The sequence below is a fragment of the Symphodus melops genome (assembly GCF_947650265.1).
Source record: "Symphodus melops genome assembly, chromosome: 17".
NCBI lineage: Eukaryota > Metazoa > Chordata > Actinopteri > Labriformes > Labridae > Symphodus > Symphodus melops.
The window spans coordinates 3,170,279-3,189,892 of record NC_136707.1 but is presented as its reverse complement, the minus strand read 5'-3'; the positions used below and the strand labels follow the sequence as shown (position 1 = coordinate 3,189,892).

The following is a 19,614-nucleotide window of genomic DNA, read 5'->3' as shown; positions in this document are numbered from 1 at the left end:
TTTGTGATCACGCTGTTTCTGAATTGTGGGTTATAGTATTTTCAAATCAATGTACTGTACATACATCGGTGATACATTAACTCAGATTATAGATGACATATAAAGGAAATTAGTCTGTCATGTAAGATATAATGTGTTTAGGACAGTTGCCATTTGGCCCTCAGGTCAAAGAAAAACTGCAGAACAGGTAAGTACTTGATGTTCTTTTCTATTCACTGATCACTAAAAGAGCGTGAAGGGGCAGGGCGTCCGCCGTGCTGAAACCTGCTCTAAATGTCACTATTTAAAGGATAATGCAGATTAAAGTTACGCTTCACCAAGTCCTGACACATCTGTGGCAGAAACAGCCTGTTGTGAGGACTGCACAGCCCCAGCAGGGAGTTGAGACAGCAGCTGGATAAGGGAATAAGGGAGAAAAACCTGTGTTTGTGTCCTAACTTCTCCAGAAGATTACTCTTAAAGGATCAGTGCATGTTAGGAGCATAGATGAGTCCAGGCGTGACATCCGCACTTAAGAACGTAAACACAAGTGAGTGATTAGATGTCACCGTGGCAGGTTCTTCGTGCAAGCCGAGCGAGCCGGGCAGCTCTGGGTTACCGTGTTCATCATGGACCTGGAGTTATGGTGCATTACAGCACAACTCCTGCTGCAGCTCCTGACAGCAGCAGAAGCTTCTGTCTGTCCAGGGAGAAAGTCGCCCTGCAGGATCTGAACAGGAGGCTGGCCTCGTACCTGCAGCAGGTAGGAAAAGCAAGACAGGGAAACACTTAAAAATACTCCCATGATGGATTCAGCAGCAGCAGAAAACAAAATCAATCTAATAAATGTGATTTCCACTGATGTTTCGAAGCATACAAGATGAAAATTTCAATGGAGTTTTGCATTGACTAAAACAAGCACTCTTTGAAAATCTCATGTTTCTTCTTTTGTTCTGATCCACACCGTTAAATCAGAAACATTATAAACTTTGAACATAAGTGGAAATTAACCAATAGTTTGAGAATCATAAAACACAGAAGTACCAGATTTCCTGATTACCAGGAAAATGACTTGTGAAGACACACATCCTCTTTATTGCCAAGATCAACTCAGGCACCCTCACAGGAAAAACGTACATGAAATTGAGATTTGAAAAGATTAATAATGTTTTTGGTAAGAGCATGAAAATGCAAAAGTAGCAGATTTATGAGTGGAGTTTGACATTGGCTATGTAGAGGGTTTTTATTTTTTAATGAAATGACAGATTAAAACAAATACAAAGCAGCTGATTGACAATCAAAAACACAGATGCACTCATCACTGATATATGCTGACAATCAATATATTTGTTCATTGATTTATTGTTTGACTCCTCTGATTGGTGACTGCAGGTCCAATGTCTGGAGGCCGCCAATCAGAAGCTGGAGCATCAGATCCAGGAAGAACTGGACAAAAAGGGTCCCGGAGAGCTGAGCGAGCTGGACACACATCTGAGGACGGTGTCTCTGCTGCAGCACCAGGTGTAACAAAACACACGGCTAGAAAACAAAACAAAAGTAAAAGGAAATCTGAGAGGTTCAATTAAAAAGAAGAAAAAAAAAACGTTATTGTTTTTGACTGATGAAAAAAATAAGATATCAAATCAAAGCTAAATATAAGATATGAAATGTGAAACACAAATTATGGTAACATAGATTTAATAACAGTTTTTTTTAATAAACTTTAATCAGAGAAAATAACATGATTCATGAAAAAGAAAGATCTTAAAGAGAGGAAAAGGTCAGCAGCTGTGCAGATAAACTGCTCTTAATGTTTTTGCGTCCTCGGCGAGATCAGACCTGTCAGGATGCTTTGCTCTGTTTAAAGGTCAGACTTGTTGAGACGTAGCGAAATCAGATCTGGAGCTGTCAACCTGAGATTGAACTGGATCTTGAACAAAAGAAAGTTTTATTGACAAACAATTACCTCTGAACAGAGGTAATTGTTTGTCTGGATGGTGACGTGAACAATGCGAACAGAAATACATTCCATCGTGAAGTCAAATCCAACTGGTTCCAAGGCCTGTTAAAGAGGACAAACAATTCCTCTGTCTACACCATCCAGTCAAAAGACCTAACTCAAAACAAACATGTGCACAGTCCGAAACACGATAACTCGATATGCACCGTCTCTTGATAAAACGTTGTTTTTAACTTTTCCTCTCATTCATAGATTGGGGAAAGTCTCTCGGCTCAGGCTCAGGTGAAGCTGCAGCTGCTCAGTGCAGAGCTCACCTGCTTGGACCTCAGTACCAGGTAAGTGACACACAGCATTTAACACACTGATAGCAAATGTAGACATATTTCCCCATACACTGCTGTGTACTGTAAATAGGTATGAAAAGGAGCAGGAGCATCGTGGTCGTCTGGAGGCAGAGCTCAGTGACTTAAGGCTTCTTGGGGAGGAGCTTAATGTCCACAAACTGCCAGAGCTGCAGAGTCTTCTCAACAAGCACTCAGAAGAACTGATGGAGCTGCAGTTTCAACATCAACAGGTGAAACAATATAAACCTACCTGAAATGTTCAAAAGAGAAGACCTCCTCTGACTTGATGTTTCCTGTATACATGTTCAGGACATGCAGGGTTGCCCAACCCAGGTGTCAGGTGTTGCAGTGGAGATGCAGACCGTCGGGTCATCAGACCTGATCCAGCAGCTGGAGGACCTGAGAGAGTGTGTGACATTGCTGAACAAGAACCAGAACCAGAATGAGTGCTGGTTCAACACTCAGGTATACAGATATTTGCAGCATGTTTTTACTTTGATGCAAGCCACTCATAAGTGAGTTTAAAACATTGTACAATAGTGCTGCGCCCACAGTTGTAGATTTTATGAGGTGTGTTGTGTTCAGGTGTCCGTTTTGGCCTGTGACTCTGCAGTACGGTCAGAGGTTGACCAATCTAAACTGGAGACACTGAGGTGGACCGCAGCAAGTCTGGAAGAGGAACTAACACAACTTCAGGATTTGGTAAGATAAAACTAAGACAACCCTGACAGTGAATATCCAATATTAGCTAAACAATTTGTATGTTGGAATGACAAATCATGAGCTTGGACCAGTTATCTTTCGCCTCCATTTTTGATGTGATGGTGTTCCCATCAAAGGGAAGATCTGGATTTAGCAAACTAATTCCTTTATGTTATATGTAGTTGCAGCTGTGATGGCCGAGTGGTTAAGGCGTTGGACTCGAAATCCAATGGGGTTCCCCCGCGCAGGTTCAAACCCTGCTCACAGCGTGCATCTGCTTTAAACGATATACATTTAGTGCACAAATCTGGACTCCATCAGCTGTGATGACAGAGTGGTTGAAGCCTTAGACTTAAAATCCAATGAGGTTTCAAAACCTGCTCATACTTCATGGACGCTTGTATGATGCTTTAATAACCCAGACAGGAAAATTTACAAAATACTTAAAAAAACCCACATTGGTTCTTCAGTCCTGATCTAGGGTTTGTGTAACAGAGCAGGTACCGAGAAGGACGTTTATTATCTACAAATAGTATCACTACGCTCTTTTCTGCACCATCTCGATTCTGTCCCATGTCTGACAAAGTTCATTTGAATTTGGAACGTAAATCTGGACTCCACCAGCTGTGATGGCAGAGTGTTTATAATTTGGTCTTGAAATCCAGAAGGGCCTAACCCTAGAAACTTGAGCATTGGTTCTTTGAAATGAACTATCATGAGCTTGGAACAATTATCCTTTGCCTCCATTTTTAATGTGAGGGTCTTCCCAAGGAGTTTTCGAGATTTAACAAAGTAATCCCATTACACATCAGCTGTGATGGCCGAGTGGTTAAGGCGTTGGATTCGAAATCCAATGGGGTATCCCCGCGCAGGTTCAAACCCTGCTCACAGCGTATGGACACTGAATGATATTATAATAACCCTGTCGGAAAATTTGAGAGTACAGAAAATTGCTTAGCTTCTTTGTTCCTGACTTTATATGAATTCAACTCAAGAGGGGTATGATCAACATAATAAACCATCCTGCACCTTTCCACCTTTCTGTCGAAGTTGCAAAACTTGCTCATCATAGCAAATTATGACATGTAAAACTTGGTTGTTCTGCCATCCATTAAATGTTAATAAAGAAAATTTGAGTAGGGAACACTTAGCTACTTGCTGTTGTAATTATTTATTGCATGGTATACCTCTTTGAACCTGCAAAGGAAGGATCCCTTTCCACAGCCCATAACAGTCAGTCTGTCTGTCTGTCTGTCTGTCTGTCTGTCTGTAGAATGCAGCGTTGGAGGCCTCTGGTCTGGAGCAGACAGAGTCCTTCGTTCTGCAGCTGGAGGTCCTGCAGAGGCGAGCAGACAATTTGTGCAGAGACCTTGACTCAGTTTTGCAGGGAACAGCTCAGCAGGCTGCAGACTATGAGGCCCTTTTGTATGTCAAGACCAGACTGGAGACTGAGATAAAAGACTACAAGAGGCTGCTGGATGCAATGAGTCAACAAAGGTATGAAGTTTATTATTTAACTTCAAATCAGTCCTCATCACTTGACATCAAAATAAAAAAGATACCTAGACCCGACCTCGACATATATACCTTTTCAAAAAGAAAAAGTTGTTATCTAGACTGAAACATTGGTTTAAAACGGCAAACACAATGAAAGTCCCATAAAACAATAAAACAATCAGCAATAACAGTCAAAAGAAAATGTCAAATAAGTATTTCTTATCTTCACAGGTTCTCAAGTCTTCACTCAAACTCTGCGACCAATTTCCCATCTCACTATGCCTCAACCAGCCCCTCTTCTTTAATGACAAACTTTACAGTGCACAAACCTGCCAGTAGTCAGGTAAAATATCAAAGAATTAATCAGGTCTCTAGAGACAACATCTGCACTGTCCAAAAAACTCCCGTATTTGGTTCACTCACAGAAATAGCGACCCCAGGCCAGACAATCACGGACAGGAGCAAACATCCAAAGAGTTTAATAGGAAGCTCGATTAACACATCAAATCAGACAGGCTCATTCCACAAGTCTCAAAACAAAAAGACTGAAGCTCTTTCTGAGGGGACAGAAAGGGAATTCATGACCACCAGTGACAAAATTAACAATCAGAGCATCCCTGTGGAAGATAAAATAAACCCTGAAGATCATGTTCCCCTGAACTCAGGGTTTGCTGATTCTCAGATTAGAGAAGATTTCAAAGACGGAGCTGTCTCTAAAATAGAGTTACATACGTCCAACAGCATGTTGCTTTCTGGCAAACAATCTGCCACAAGTCCTACTGATCAGCCAACACCAGCAATTCTAACCTCCAACAAAGTAACTACAGAGGCCTTTAAAAACATAACCCTTCAAACTGAGATTATCAAAGCCTGTGACTCTGATCCCAGCAAACAAACTGCTGCAGAAATAAAGGAAGAGACAGAAACGGTGGTATCATCAACCATGAATTGTATTGAGGGCACCATTCAGGCTGAGGAAAAAACAGAACTGTTCACTTGTGAACAAAACACCACTGAAGCTGGTTTACAGACTAACAGGACAGGTTCAAACATTCATAATGAGATTATCGAGACCATTCCTTGTGCAGAACCAGAATATGCATTAACTGGCAAAGAAAATAATGTAATGCAGGATTCAGATTCAGTAACTGGCCCAGACACCAATGTTGATCTCCAAAGAAGAACTGAAAGTTCAGATATTTTGAACAAAGTAGAAGTAGAAGTGAACAAGAGCGAGGTAGTCAAAAGTTCTAATGATATCAACAAGGTGGAGATGAATCCTGCTGAAATAGGTGAGGAGATTAATAATCCCCCAAATCAAGAAGCATTGATGAGTACAACAAAGTCCACAAAGTCTACAATTCGAACAGATTCGGGTGTGGCTTTGAGTTCATCCAGCACTGATGAGTTTTTCAGTCCAGATGAAGGTCATGTCTTTATGAGTCCATCAAATCCACTCCCAGCTTTGAATCAAGAAGCAGTTGAGACAGAAGTGACAATGAGCATGAATGCTCAGGTATTTAGCCCAGTTGATCTAGATTGTAGAAGTCCTGATTCACTTCTGAGTCCAGAGGATCCAGACATGCTTCTTACCCCAAATGATCCCAACACAAGGGATCATAATGAGAGTACCGAGACCATTCCTTGTGCAGAACCAGAATATGCATTAACTGGCAAAGAAAATAATGTAATGCAGGATTCAGATTCAGTAACTGGCCCAGACACCAATGTTGATCTCCAGAGAAGAACTGAAAGTTCAGATATTTTGAACAAAGTAGACGTAGAAGTGAACAAGAGCGAGGTAGTCAAAAGTTCTAATGATATCAACAAGGTGGAGATGAATCCTGCTGAAATAGCTGAGGAGATAAATAATCCCCCAAGTCAAGAAGCATTGATGAGTACAACAAAGTCCACAAAGTCTACAAGTCGAACAGATTCGGGTGTGGCTTTTAGTTCATCCAGCACTGATGAGTTTCTCAGTCCAGATGAAGGTCACGTCTTTATGAGTCCATCAAATCCACTCCCAGCTTTGAATCAAGAAGTGTGTCTTAGCCCAGTTGAGACAGAAGTGATAATGAGCATGAATGCTCAAGTGTTTAGCCCAGTTGGTCTAGATTGTAGAAGTCCTGATTCACTCCTGAGTCCAGAGGACCCAGACATGTTTCTTAGCCCAAATGATCCCAACACATGTTTGAGTCCAGTTGAGGCAAATTCGTGTCGAAGCCCGAATTTTGAAGATGAGGACGAGGAAGCATGCTTAAGTCCATCTGAGGCAAATATGAGGGTGAGACCAGTTGAAAAGTATGTTCTTACAACAAAAGAGTTGGGCCCATCCCTGTTGTTTAGTGGAGATCAAGCTTTACCAGGAGAGGACAGAAGCAGCAGCATTTCAGAGCACGATGGAGACAATCTGTGTTTTGGATCATTTGAAGATAACACAGAGAGTAGTTTGAGTGTGAATAGTTCAAAAGAAAACTACAAACCAAACAGTCAAGATATTGGAAGCCAGTCAAAAGACTTGGAGTTCAGTGATCCCAGCGGATGTAGTGTCATAGCAGACAAAGAGGAACAGCTAGGTTTTGGAGGGCTGTATCGAAAAAGTACAGGTAATGCAGCTCATCCTCAAGATATGGACAAATGTACAGGAGACTCTCAAGACATCAAGAATATCCTGAATCATGGTGGTAGTCTAGGAGGCCCATACAAACAAAAGGAGGATCCCTGTATTGAGAGTGGGATAAGGAAGCAGAATAATTATAATAATAACAACACAGGTGACTTTGGTATTGTACCTGCAAATGAAAGGACTACCTTTATTGGTGTGATGAATAATTTAAATGTGGCTCCTTACAGTGGTATCGCGAGTGATTCAGCTCGTCTCTGTGAGATGGCTGCTAATTCATCAGGTAAAGTCAGTAATATTGAAAATGCTGCTGCAGACATAAAGGGAAGATTTAGGAAAGGCAGTGGAGAATGGAAAGTTTATGGTGTCAGTACAGAAAATAGAAGCCGAAGCTTATCCAGCACAGGGAGTGAAGAAGGTCCATCAGGGGCCACACTCCCAGCAACAAGCCGGCCAGAAACAGGAAGGTTTAGTAGAAGAGGAAGTAGTGATTACATGGTTTATGGCAGTCTTGGGCGTAAGAGCAGCTTATCTAGCGCAAGAAAAGAAGAAGCCTTGCTCTTTTCAACAAGCCAACCAAAAACAACATTTGGCATCGTGGCTAACACCACTGGAGAGCGGATGGTCGACAGCAGCAGTATTAAACAGGCTGGCAGTGATGATTTATACAACACAGAGAGAAGAGAAAGTCTTCCAACAGCCCTGCACCTGGCAACAAGCCCACCAGAAACAGGAAGATTTGGCAGCAGAGGAAGTGGAGAGTGGAAATTCTATGGTGGAAGTACTGGTCGTATTAGCAGTTGGGCTGGTAGCAGTAGCTTACCAAATGCCGACGACAAAAAAAGCCCATTGGCTGATATCCATCTTGCAACAAGCCCACCGGCAATACCTAGAGCAGGAAGATTTGATGTTGGGGGGAGTGGGGAGTGGCAGTTTTATGGCGGGAGTACTCGACGTTTGAGTAGTGCCAGCAGTGCAGATGGAGTCAGTGTCAGTGCAAATTACAGCCATATCATCAGTCCACCAACTAGTGGACAAAGACTCAGCAGTGCTGGGAGTGGAGGCAGACTCAGCTCTGGAGGTGTTGTTAGGCGCAGTAGTAGTGTAGGTAGTGGGGGCAGGCTCAGCAACTCATCTGGCAGCCACAGGACTAGCAGCTCTGGGAGATATGCCAGCACTGGCAGCGGTGTCTACAGTTCATCTAGCAGCCGTAGGAGCAGTGCAGGGAATGCAAGCTTGTCAGGTGGAGTGGGAAAGACCAACAGCCAACGAGCCTCAAGCCCTGGGGGAAGATTGAGTGGCAGTATGGGTAGTGGTGGTTGGCTGAACAGTTCAACAGCAGGTGGGAATCGCATAAGTAGCCCTGTGAGCAGGCCTAAACTTGGCAGTGCAGGTAGCAGTGACAGAGTTAGCCGCCAAACAGGGACTAGGATCAGTAGCTCCTCTGGGTCAGGAAGAACCAGTAGCACAGGGGGGAGGGTCATCAGCAGCAACAACTGGCCAATCAGAAGCACTGGCAGCGGAGCAGGAAGCAGCAAGGAAAGAATCAGTGTTTGCAAGATGGCGGCTCTGTCAATATCAGCAGCCGGAAGGGAGAGAAGTCAGGACAGAAGAAGCAAAGCTCAGAAATCCCATCAAGAACAACAGGCCGCAGGTAAGAGCGCCTACTTTCTTTTAACAACGGCAACAATAACAAAAGAACATTTTTTCCAAAAAAGACTCTTATTCTTACATTGCAGGTACGTCTCCTCTGCTCCAGCGATGGCTGTCAACAGGTGTTGGGGTCACCAGTGTTGACCCCGAAGGCCTTAATGATGTCATGCATCTCTGATAGGCTAACCAGGGTGGGACAGATTGACACCTCAGTTAGAGGCTGAACAAACCGATGCTGGTTCACAAGTCTAAAATGACTAAAATATTGTACACTGGTAATTTTTTTTTTTTAATTTAAAAAAAGACACTCCATTACAAGTTAAATGCTTTCAGCAAAATTAAAAGCGTTAGGGGAGTGGTGCTTAAAATGTGTGTCCTATATAAAAGGGCTGAAGTCCTCTTTTCCTGCAATTATCAGGGGACCTATGATGTCATCACAGACATAGTATATTAAAAACATAAACTTTAAGTACCCAATTAGAGGACAGGTACTTAAAAATATATTATATCTTAATATCTCACCACTGATGAAAAGGGTTACATCATATGTTTGATTGTTAAAAATCTATCTCATACTTACTTAAATTATCAGAATTATTGATAAAAAAATCATACCTAACTTAAGTTTGTGTTGCTTTTTATGTCTCCAGTCACTGTCAATGAACCTTTTTACTACATATGATGTAAATTGTACATTTAGTGGTGTTTCCATTTTGTTTCAGTGGTTTGATGTGGGTTTCAAACCAAAGAGCTCATGTGTGTTTTCATGTGATGTTTGGTGTTTTTGTTTAAACCTCTCTTATTGTTGTTGGTCTCTGTACAACCTAAAGTAAAGGTTACTTTTTGATCATCAAATAAATCTGATAAAATGACTCTGTTCTGTATCCTCTAATTAAATAAATGTTTCATTGAGAGAGAAGAGTAGCATTTATTTAATGGGAATGGGGACATATTCCAAAAGGTACACCAATGATGGAAGAGTGGTCCTATAAAATTAGGCTTCACCTAATTGACAACCTCACTACATGGTCATGTTTAAAAGTTCTGTAATAAAACAGCAGAACTCTGATTATAGTAGCTTACACTTTTAGAAAAAAAAAAAAAAAGATCCAGATCTCTTTAACAATGATTTGTGAGGATGTGTTCATACCTGCAGGTGGCAGCAGAATCCAAATGTGTGACAACTGAAGAAGAGCTGCAGACCAGACCAGAGAACATGGTGACATTAATGAGACATTTATGAAGCATAGCTTTATTAAAACACTCTTGAATTTGATTAAAGCTGAAAATTCTTTGCGCACAAAAAGATGCATTGATTGCAAACCACAAAAAGGAATTATACCAACGTGGGGAAACAATGTAGGTCAAAGGGTGGGACATTATTTCAATATTCAAAGTGTCAACTTCCCACAATACATGTGTATCTTGTAAAGGTTTCATAGAGTCTCCACATATTATTAAATGTGATGCCCTAAAAAATGTGACCCTGAACCTCAAAACTATAAAAAGCTTGAGTTTCGACAGTTTTCCTTTAAGTGCAAGTAAACGCAGTTATACTGTTTCTTTTGAACATTCAATCCTTGCTTTTTTTTTAATGGGTTGCTCAAAGAAACATTCAAATGACTTTGAAACAGATGACCATATTGAATATTACAGTACCACTGAGCACTTGCATCAGGTTACGTGCTACCAGAAAGCGACACATTTTTTAGATTTTTTCAAAAAAGCAAGAGAAAAACATGAAGGGGGAAATTTTCAAGCTATTTCTAATTCTGTTCCACTCCCAAATTAATTGATTAAAGTAATGAAGTGCAAATGAGGTTCATTTAAACACCATAGAAACAGATAAGAGGCTTTAAACATATCATATCATGACAATTGCAATATCCAAAGTATTTTTAGTCTTAGACAGACTCTTGACTGAGTTTTATCCCTAGTTATTTCAAAGCTTTAGCTCTTCGTTTCTTTTGAAAGTTTTCTTCATGTGATGCAAAAAGCGTCCTATTGCATCGCATGAAGAAAACTTCAAAAACATATTTTTCTTGTCTCGGGGCAAAATGAGGGTTGGATTCACGACCATTTAACACTACTACCATGTTTCTAATGATACACAGCTTCATGCAAATGGGTGAAGTATCCCTTTAATAAACTTGAAACCTGCACACTCCTCCCTCGCCACAGGATCGACCAATCACTGATCAATGAAGTCTAACCCACCTCTTTTGCAGTGACTGCTCCTTCTTCAGAAATGTAAAGGTCAAGACATTTCATGCAGCCTGCAGCTAAAAGGAGGTTTGTTTCTGGAATTTTCCTGTAGCCTACTTTCACTATTCATTTATTAAATAAAGTATGTGGTCAGCAGAACATAACCTATTTGACATCTGATAAATGGCCGCAGGTGATGTCACTTGAGCCAGCGCTGATCAGGGTTGAAGGCTGCTCAATTTAAAAGGAAACATCTGTACAGACCTCTGTAGGTAACAACACTAACTGCAGTCGACATTAAACACCACAAAACCCCACACTCAGTGGATTTGCTGCCTTGTGTGTATAGAGCTGTCGAAGATTATATCTTTGTTAATTGCTATATTTCAAAAGTGAATCACATTTTTAATCGTATGTTCAAAATTCCAGTATTTCACATAAAAAATTCTGCTTTTATTTTGCCTTTTTCTAGTGTCATGAACACTGAGAGTAATTTTGAAACTTTTGAATTCATCCTTGCTTTTATTTTCAAAATAAAGGAAATTCTGGCAGATCGAAAATTATGACACTAACTTAACCACGGAAAAAAGGAACTCAAAGAAAGTGTAAAAAAGTGAAATGTTTTATGTCCTGAGGTGTGTCACTCATCAGCTGAGCTGTCTGAAAGGTATTTCAAGGGAAAGTGGATTGTTCTTTTCCATCACTGTGAATCACTGGTTAATGCTGACAGTCCTACTTGTGGGTAATGAAGGGTTTTGACTGTCAGAAGTCGGCATTAGACAGAGTTCAGGTTCTACTGCTTTCCAAAACGAGTGTGATCTGTAGAAGTTTATATCCTCAGTAAACATTGTAATGATGAGTTCATGTGTTGTCTCTGACACTACAGTATAAAGTTGCTTCAATAAATGATGGCTTCATTAAGAGATCATAAAGCAAGGGATGATTCAGGGCGGGGCTACCTGTGATTGACAAGACACACCAGCGCAATTTGGACAATGTCTTATTCAGCATTTTTTTTTTTGTCCTGAAAGACACTCTGAGGAGTCAAGAACATTTTGTTCAAAGCCTGTTTTACCTCACAGCCCCCTTTTGGTGCCTCAGGGTCTCTAAACCTGAAAGAGAACTTCTGCAGTCCTGCCTGCCTACATCTTTACAACAGCCACCTTATCAAGCATAATGATTAAAAACTGAGCAGTTTGTATTGATACTATGGAGTATGTCTTTATATATCCATAAACAATTGTTTTTATTATTAGCAAGCACAATTGAGTCATCAATGAATCTTAAAAAAAAATGAAATTCATATTTAACCCTTTTTTAAGGATAATGTCAGACTAATGTCAGAAAAATTTGAATACATATATATATATATATATATATGTATATATATATATATACAGACACATTATTGACATCAAACACACTTTTTTTCACCTTTTATAATGCTTGCCACTTTAACATCTGGCATTTTATATTGCATCTCTTTTCTTTACAGTTCCAGCTTCAGGATTAACTAATTCAGTCACGATGTGTGGATTAATGCAAATGCTAGCATTTTGCTGAAATATAAAATCAAAGTCAGGTCAAAGAACTTTTTTTATCCCTCCAGCGGGGACTTAATTTGCGTCAAAGCGCCAGTGCAAACACAACACAAAGATAGACGGACAAACAAAGCAGACGACGTTCATGTGCAGTTATAAAAGCTGTTCTTAAGATCATCAATAGAAATAAGTTTAACATGTGTGTGTGTGTGTGTGTGCGTGTGTGTGCGTGTGTGTGGATTATGTTTTTAGTGCCTGCAGGATGAAGGTGACAGGTGGGTGTGGCCCCACTGACAGGTACTTAACGATGAAATGTTTTATGAAGTGAATGCTTTCAAACACTCACGGTATTTTCTGGGTTGTGAAACTTTCAAACAAAGAGCTTCTTTCTGTGACAAAGAATATTTAAAGTATGGTACAGATGTGACATTTTATTTCAACTAAAGTTAGTCAGTATATTAGGTAGACTTTATTCGGTCCACGTTCTTGTAGGACTGGGTGGGACCTCTTTTTGCCTTCAGAGCTTCCATAATTCTTCGTGGCATACATTTAACAAAGTGCTGGAAACTTTTTTTTCTATGTTGACAAGCATTAAGTTGCTAAGATGTGATAGGCTGATTAAATATTTGCAATAACAAGCAGTTGAATTAATTAATATAGTAGCTGGTGTTTAAATACTACAGTGCTGAAGTGTTAGTATTGTGTGTCAGTCTGCAATTAAACAGCATATGAACCCGTCATACTGAAGGATCAACTCAAAGCAAAGCTGCTTCTGAACTTTATTTAACAATAACAATTACAGATAACCTCGTTTGCATCTGGATTTAAGAAGCACAAGGACAAAACTAAATAAAGTTTAAAACATGTCATGCAAACGATGGCTTGAGTTAAAGTCTGTCATTCACCTCGATTTAAACCCATAATGATGCGACATTATACAAAGTGTGTGCATGTTACTGGGTGCTGTATGTGCTCGTATGCATCCAAAGACTCTGGAGAGGGTGTGTGTGTGGGTGTGTGTGAGAGCTGTGTTTCATACATGTTTGAACTGGAGTCTGTGTGTGTGTGTGTGTGTGTGTGTGTGTGTGTGTGTGTGTGTTTCTTTCCCCAGAGGCCTGTTGGAACACTTTGAATATTTGAAGTATGAAGAAGAAGAAAAAAAGAAAGTATTTTTCCTGCCAGTCATTCACACACACACACACACACACACACACACACACACACACACACACACACACACACACACACACACACACAGAGACAAATCTTATAATAAAATGATTAACTTTTCCCCAATCTCTACAGTGATCTGTTAATTCCTGTCTCTGTTGTTCATTTTAATCTTTTTTTCTTCATAGGCGATCAACCATTCAGCTTGCAGGGCGGTTGCCGTGATGGCGACACGCCTGTCACTGTGTGTGTCTCAGTCTCTGACAAGTCTAATGCGACCACACCCAGATGCAGATCAAATACAAACATAACCTTTTTAAAGTTGACATTAATCCAACTCTCATCTAAGGACTAAAGTGTTTTCTGATCAGACAGATGACATGAGAAAGCAGAGCCAGTTAAACCTGCACACGCTCTACTTTGGCAAACATGGAGTCCGTAATTGTTATCAAGGCCCTGCTGGCTTATCAACTCAAGAAAGCATGTTTTATTTCTTCAAAATAATTTCACAAGGTAGACAAAAATGAAGATCCATAAATCTATATTTGTACAGATCCAAGTCAAACGAGTGTTATCTCAAGACTCTTTACAAAAAGAGCCGGTGAAACAAAGACCCAACATGAATCCATTATGAACACTAAGCACGTTTCTGACAAAATCACAGTGACAAGGAAAAACTTCCTTATAAGAGGCAGAAAGCTGGATCAGAACCAGGCTCATGGTGAAACTGTGCTGGGCTTGGAGAATGGGAGAGAAAGGAGAAGGATACACGCCTCTGAAGAAGCTTTTACCTGCACAGATATGCACCTTCATCACTTTCTAAAAAAACATGCATTGTAGCGTGCAGGTGGCTGCAGCTCAGTTGGTCGAGTCAGTCTAACAGATGTTTGATGTGTCCTTTGTTAAGACACTTAACCCCAAGTTGCTCCCACTGCTTTGTTGCTGGTGTATGAATGTGTATGAATGGGATTAGTTTACTTCTGATGGTCTCTTTACACAGCAGCCTCTGCCATCTGTGAGGGACTGTGTAGGTGTGACCTGCGGTGTAAAAGTGCTTTAAGTAGTCAGAAGACTAGAAAAGCTCTACACAAGCTCAAGTCCAATAACCACTGAACTCATTGAATGGATTTTTGTTGAGCTCAGAAGGATTTGTACGTTTGTAATGAATCCTGGCTTTAACTTAAATGAGAACAATCTCCGACTTGCAATGACTGTTCATCGACGCGTGTGTTCAAAAAAGAGTCGCACGCAGATTGAACATCGAGAGAAGTTGGCTGGTTTTTAATTGAGGCTTTTGCCGTATATAAAGAAGTAATTCTCATCAGGAAACCTGCCGATACAAAGACGCTAGAGATTTCTGGCAGAAGCACAGCATTGGCAGTTTTCACAAATTGTTAAAAAAAAAAAATAAATTAAAAAGCTGAATGGAGCTTGGTGTAGAATGAGCGTCTCTTAAAATGACTGGCGACTGAAGTCGATCTTTTGCAGACTTTCTCGATGCACCGGCAGAAAACTTTGCTCACACTGAAAGAATGTCAGAGCCGACAGGTGATGTGCGTGTTTTCGTAACACTCTAAGTCAAAGGCACAGAGAGGCAGTGAGTAGAAGAACTGGACCTTGATGGAATGAAAACAGTTTGTGAAACAGATTCATTAGTGTGAGAGAGACGAAACCTGGCAGCAGATGAGAAGAAAAAGTGATCTGCTGTCAGTCTCTAGAGTGCAGGGGTGTGTGAGCGTTGGATGGTGAAACTTGTGCGTTGAACTAAACTAAACCTTTTATTATAACTCTTTTCTCTCTCATTTTGCTGGATCAATGTCAGAGACATAAACTGATCACTTTCATGTATGAACTGTTAGGGTTATAAAACACTGAGCCTCGTCGTTAACGACTCTTCACTGAGTCACTGATGGTTGTGTAACTGATCAAACTCCTTAATCACTTATAATTGGATAATGACAACGACAGTTTTACACATGGGAACTTTACAGGTGTGTGTCGGCCAAAGCTCGAAATCAAAACCATGCTGGAATTTTTTAGCAAGAAATGTGTCTGACAGTTTAGATCAGAATAAGATCTATTGTTTGTTTGAGATTCTCCTTTGACACGACTCAGGCAACACTCCCCACCATGCAGGACCGACCATCGGTCCTGTTGCTGCTTCAGTGACCCCAAAAAAAGCAAGAATTTTATTTATGAATGTGTCACGTGTTGTCGTTGTTTCAGCCTCCTGTAAAGAAATCGCAGCAGAGGACTGAGGTTTCTTTAAAGTCCTGCCTAATGACAGGGAATAGAAAAAATAGATCAAACAATATTACCAGCTTTGGACTTACCAAAGAAATAATAACCACACTTAAAGCATTCTCTGTACTGAAGCGATTGAGCGGCGTGCTGGACATCAGGGCGCTCTGTGCTTCATCACAAACTCGACAGAATGACCTGTATTGCACTGCCAGCTGGCCCTCGTTGGCCAAACTAAGAAAGCAACACAGTGTTGTATTTATTTAGAGCAGTCACTCCTCACCTGACTAACCTGCTTTACTAAAATCTCAAGTCATACAACTAAACCTCGGACCTGGCTCCCCTTTGAAACGCCGAGTGTCTGAACTACCCAAGGAAACTGTTTTAAAACGTCATGTTGGCCAGGAAGCATCCTCGTCGCTCCTTGCGAGCTCCACGCTCTTGTGTGACCCTTCTGGTTAAAAATGAAGACGTCCAAAATGCCAAACTGGAGCCTTTAAAGCAGGGTTAAAATAACCAATGGCTTGGTGGCTACAAGCAGAGTGCAACGTGAGTATAAAGTTATTATGTGAATGCTGTGTTTAACTTTCTGAATCTGCCCGTAGTAGTTGTTGCAGCATCAACAAACAGGTGTGTTTGTTTTCTAAACCTGGACTCAGGTGTCTCAGCCCGTTCACCCGCTTACACACAACTCCAGGATAAAACACGTCAATCTAGAGCTTCACAGTTCCTCCACACATGAGAAATCAAGTGATGATGTTGATATCAAAATGTAGGGAAATGATTTCGTAACATATGATGTCTGTCTGCACCTTCAGCTCTATGAGCAACACGATGTCATTTTGAATAGGCCAACAGTGTAAAAGTATCAGAAAGAGCAACATTATTAGTCTTTTCCATGTTAAGTCTTTATTTGCCCTGTTGAGTCAACGACAGTTTTAAGAGCACGCAGTAACTGCTAGAAATCAAAGTATAGTCACTCTCACCTTAAAGACTCAGAACAGCCTCAGGTGAGAACCACCTTGACATTTCCTTGTATGGAAAACATATTGAGCTGGGCATGCTACAACAAAACCCAGTTTATCTGAGCCTCATCAAATAGTGGGAGTTCTCTCCAGGACACAAACGTACAGAGTTGCACATAGAGCAACAAAATGTGAAGCTGGGAAAGTTTGATACCTTTTTTACAGATGAGCGAAATGTTGTTGTTTTCATTTTACAAACTTCATTTTATCATTAAGAAGTAAGAAGTTTGTCTGACATTGCGTTCCTGCAGAATTGCATGCAGAGTTTTGGTTTCCGTGCAGACTTTTGGTGTGACGTGTATCGAGTGACGTCTGAGTGAGTGATTGATGGTCTGTTAATGGTAAAAAAGCGAAACAGACGAGGAGGATTTATGAGAGGGAGAGCCAAAATGTGGTTTGAGGGAAGGATCCAGAAGAATGCATGGGCCGTCACACCCTGATTTGGAGGAAGCGAGGAGGGAGGGCATGTTGTTATCTGACTCAGGTGATGTTTGATTTATTGCGTGTTTTATGACACGGTCTGGGGACAAGAACAAGCAAATAACGAAAAGACCAAGATTTACTGTGAGATTATCCTCAAATAAAGTCAGTATGTCGAGGTAGTCAAAGGTGAATTAAGTACTCTGATTTCTTACAGCTGCTTCTTTAAGCTGCTGGGAATGGGTTGACACAAAAGAGGGTTTCCTGTGGGTCTGTTTGATGCACCTTAACAAAGCATCGGTTACTTAGTTATCTCCATCAAGGGAATGTGAACAGGCTGTAAACATATTTGCAGCAGTATAAAACACTTCATCTCCGGAAATTGTAAAATAAAGATCATTTGGAATACATTAAGGGGGATGTCAGGTTGATCTTTTCCCCTATTGTCATCATACAGACATGATGAACTCTTTTAGTAATCTCTGCACATCTTCAGGCTTCTCATCGAAGTCGGAGAAATTCCCTGTGGTGTTTCAAATGTTGCAGAAAGATTTTATCCTCAGTCCTTTTGTGACAGAAAATGTTTTTATTGCTCGAAAAAATCTCAGCCCTCCAAAAACCAGCTGGTCAAGACAATTGAGATTTTTTTTTTTTTTTTTTTTTTTAAACTCGCAAGATTTTATAGCTTCTCCATCGTGACATGTTTTCTATCTTACCTTCAGTGCAAATAAATTCCCTGATGATTGGAACTCTTTTTTTTATGTAATCCCCTTGTTGATCCCTCTGTGCTTAACAATTATAGACACATCTTTAAACTTTTTGTGCCGTCTGAATAGCATGAACCTTCCCCAGTGAACGAGTCTTCAGCTCTATTTGGTCTGCTTGGCTTTCTAAATGCCAAAAATAAAGAAAGAAAGAAAGAAAGCTGTAAATGATATTTTTGAAGCCTATGATAGGAAACAGTTTTTTCAGCCTTTTTTCCATTTGAACATGCTGTTACGATAAGATTTCAAAGGCTGGTTTGAACACATGAAACTTGTCTGAACATTATTTTTATTATTATAACAACACCCTGACAGTGTTTGACTTTCTCTTTTCGAGACATCATCACCTGCAGGCACACACCTGCTGCGACTTGACGGAGGCTGGTTGGGACCCTCTGAAACCGAGGCCGAAGAAGTGCTTGGATGTTGTATTGAAGTGAAGCTGCAAACGCAAAGTCTGCAAGTACTTTGTTAAAGGTAAGTATACATGGAACATTCAGGGGCGTGTAGGGAGTAGTCTCATCTGTGTTTGGCTATCTGACAAGCCAGGTGTGGCACACAGAAAGGTTGACACACTGACTTGTCCAACTGAAGATTTGCAAAATGTTGTCAACGCAATATTCTGTTGGTAATTAGGACTGCTGTTAAATGTGCAGTTTATTGTCATATGAAGCTAACTATCAATTTAAAGAAAAGGTGCTTACAGGTTACAGGTTTAGTTTAGTGCCGTGTTACTCTGTTGTTTAATAATGAGTTGGAATATGTGTTAATGAATTTGAATGTCAAACACATGCATCTTAAACGGCATATTTTCTCTTTTCATGCCTGAACTTTGTTTGCTGTAAACGCAAAGTTTATAAGACGCACTGGTAAGACGTTTTCCATCTAGAAAGTTGTCTGTCACATAAAGTGTTGCAACAAACATACCAGAATGAAACACGTCAACATGACCACAAGTGCCGTCGCCAACATCACCCACTGTGTCTGTGTGTACTTGAACAATGGCCCCCATTCATTGTGTATTAGAAGTTGCTGCTTTTGCTTTGCAAAGCATGTTGGGATATCGAGCACAGACAACACAGACCAGACTGGCTACGTCGTCTTAAACACAAGCTAACTAATGGACCAGCGCTGATAAAGTCAAAACTTCAAATTCACAACCTAAAAAAAAACCTTGCTTGAGTCAAACTTCTTACCTGTCACAGTCTTAAACATGAGGCTGTTTATATCTTCAGCACAACCTACATTTAACCAAGTACTTTTGATGCCTTAAAACTACACACAGTTGACACGAAAAACACCACCAGAAGCTGTACAAGCTGTTTGTTAGCTTTTGTTAAATACTAAACAAGCCTGACATACGTACAGTGCATAAAAACCTCTGAGCTGTGTAGGTTTATTTTCTTTGAGAAGACTTTGCATAATTAAAGTTACAGGGAAGCAATCAGTCACAAGAAGGGTTTCGTCTTTTCTACTTTGAGCTTTTAAAT

The 19,614-nt window shown here is 40.5% G+C and overlaps 2 protein-coding genes across 2 annotated transcripts; both read left to right on the top strand.

The window, feature by feature from the left end:
• Positions 1–419: 419 nt before the first annotated feature.
• On the top strand, positions 420–2,994 carry LOC306837681 (keratin, type I cytoskeletal 18-like; the record flags this gene model as incomplete). Its single annotated transcript, XM_079365425.1, has 6 exons — positions 420–742; positions 1,372–1,500; positions 2,192–2,274; positions 2,354–2,513; positions 2,593–2,748; positions 2,869–2,994. The coding sequence occupies exons 1-6, from the start codon at positions 542–544 to the stop codon at positions 2,992–2,994; spliced, it is 855 nt and encodes a 284-aa protein (XP_079221551.1). The 5' UTR covers positions 420–541.
• Positions 2,995–7,413: 4,419 nt separating this feature from the next.
• On the top strand, positions 7,414–9,037 carry LOC306838527 (uncharacterized protein). Its single transcript, XM_079366735.1, has 2 exons — positions 7,414–8,759; positions 8,845–9,037. The coding sequence occupies exons 1-2, from the start codon at positions 7,601–7,603 to the stop codon at positions 8,934–8,936; spliced, it is 1,251 nt and encodes a 416-aa protein (XP_079222861.1). The 5' UTR covers positions 7,414–7,600; the 3' UTR covers positions 8,937–9,037.
• The last annotated feature ends 10,577 nt before the right edge of the window (positions 9,038–19,614 follow it).

Bases quoted from the DNA above. Each gene is read 5' to 3' on its own strand.
- LOC306838527 (XM_079366735.1), top strand. From the start codon at position 7,601: ATGGTTTATGGCAGTCTTGGGCGTAAGAGCAGCTTATCTAGCGCAAGA. The intron at 8,760-8,844 runs GTAAGAGCGCCT...CTTACATTGCAG, and splicing joins TCAAGAACAACAGGCCGCAG to GTACGTCTCCTCTGCTCCAG.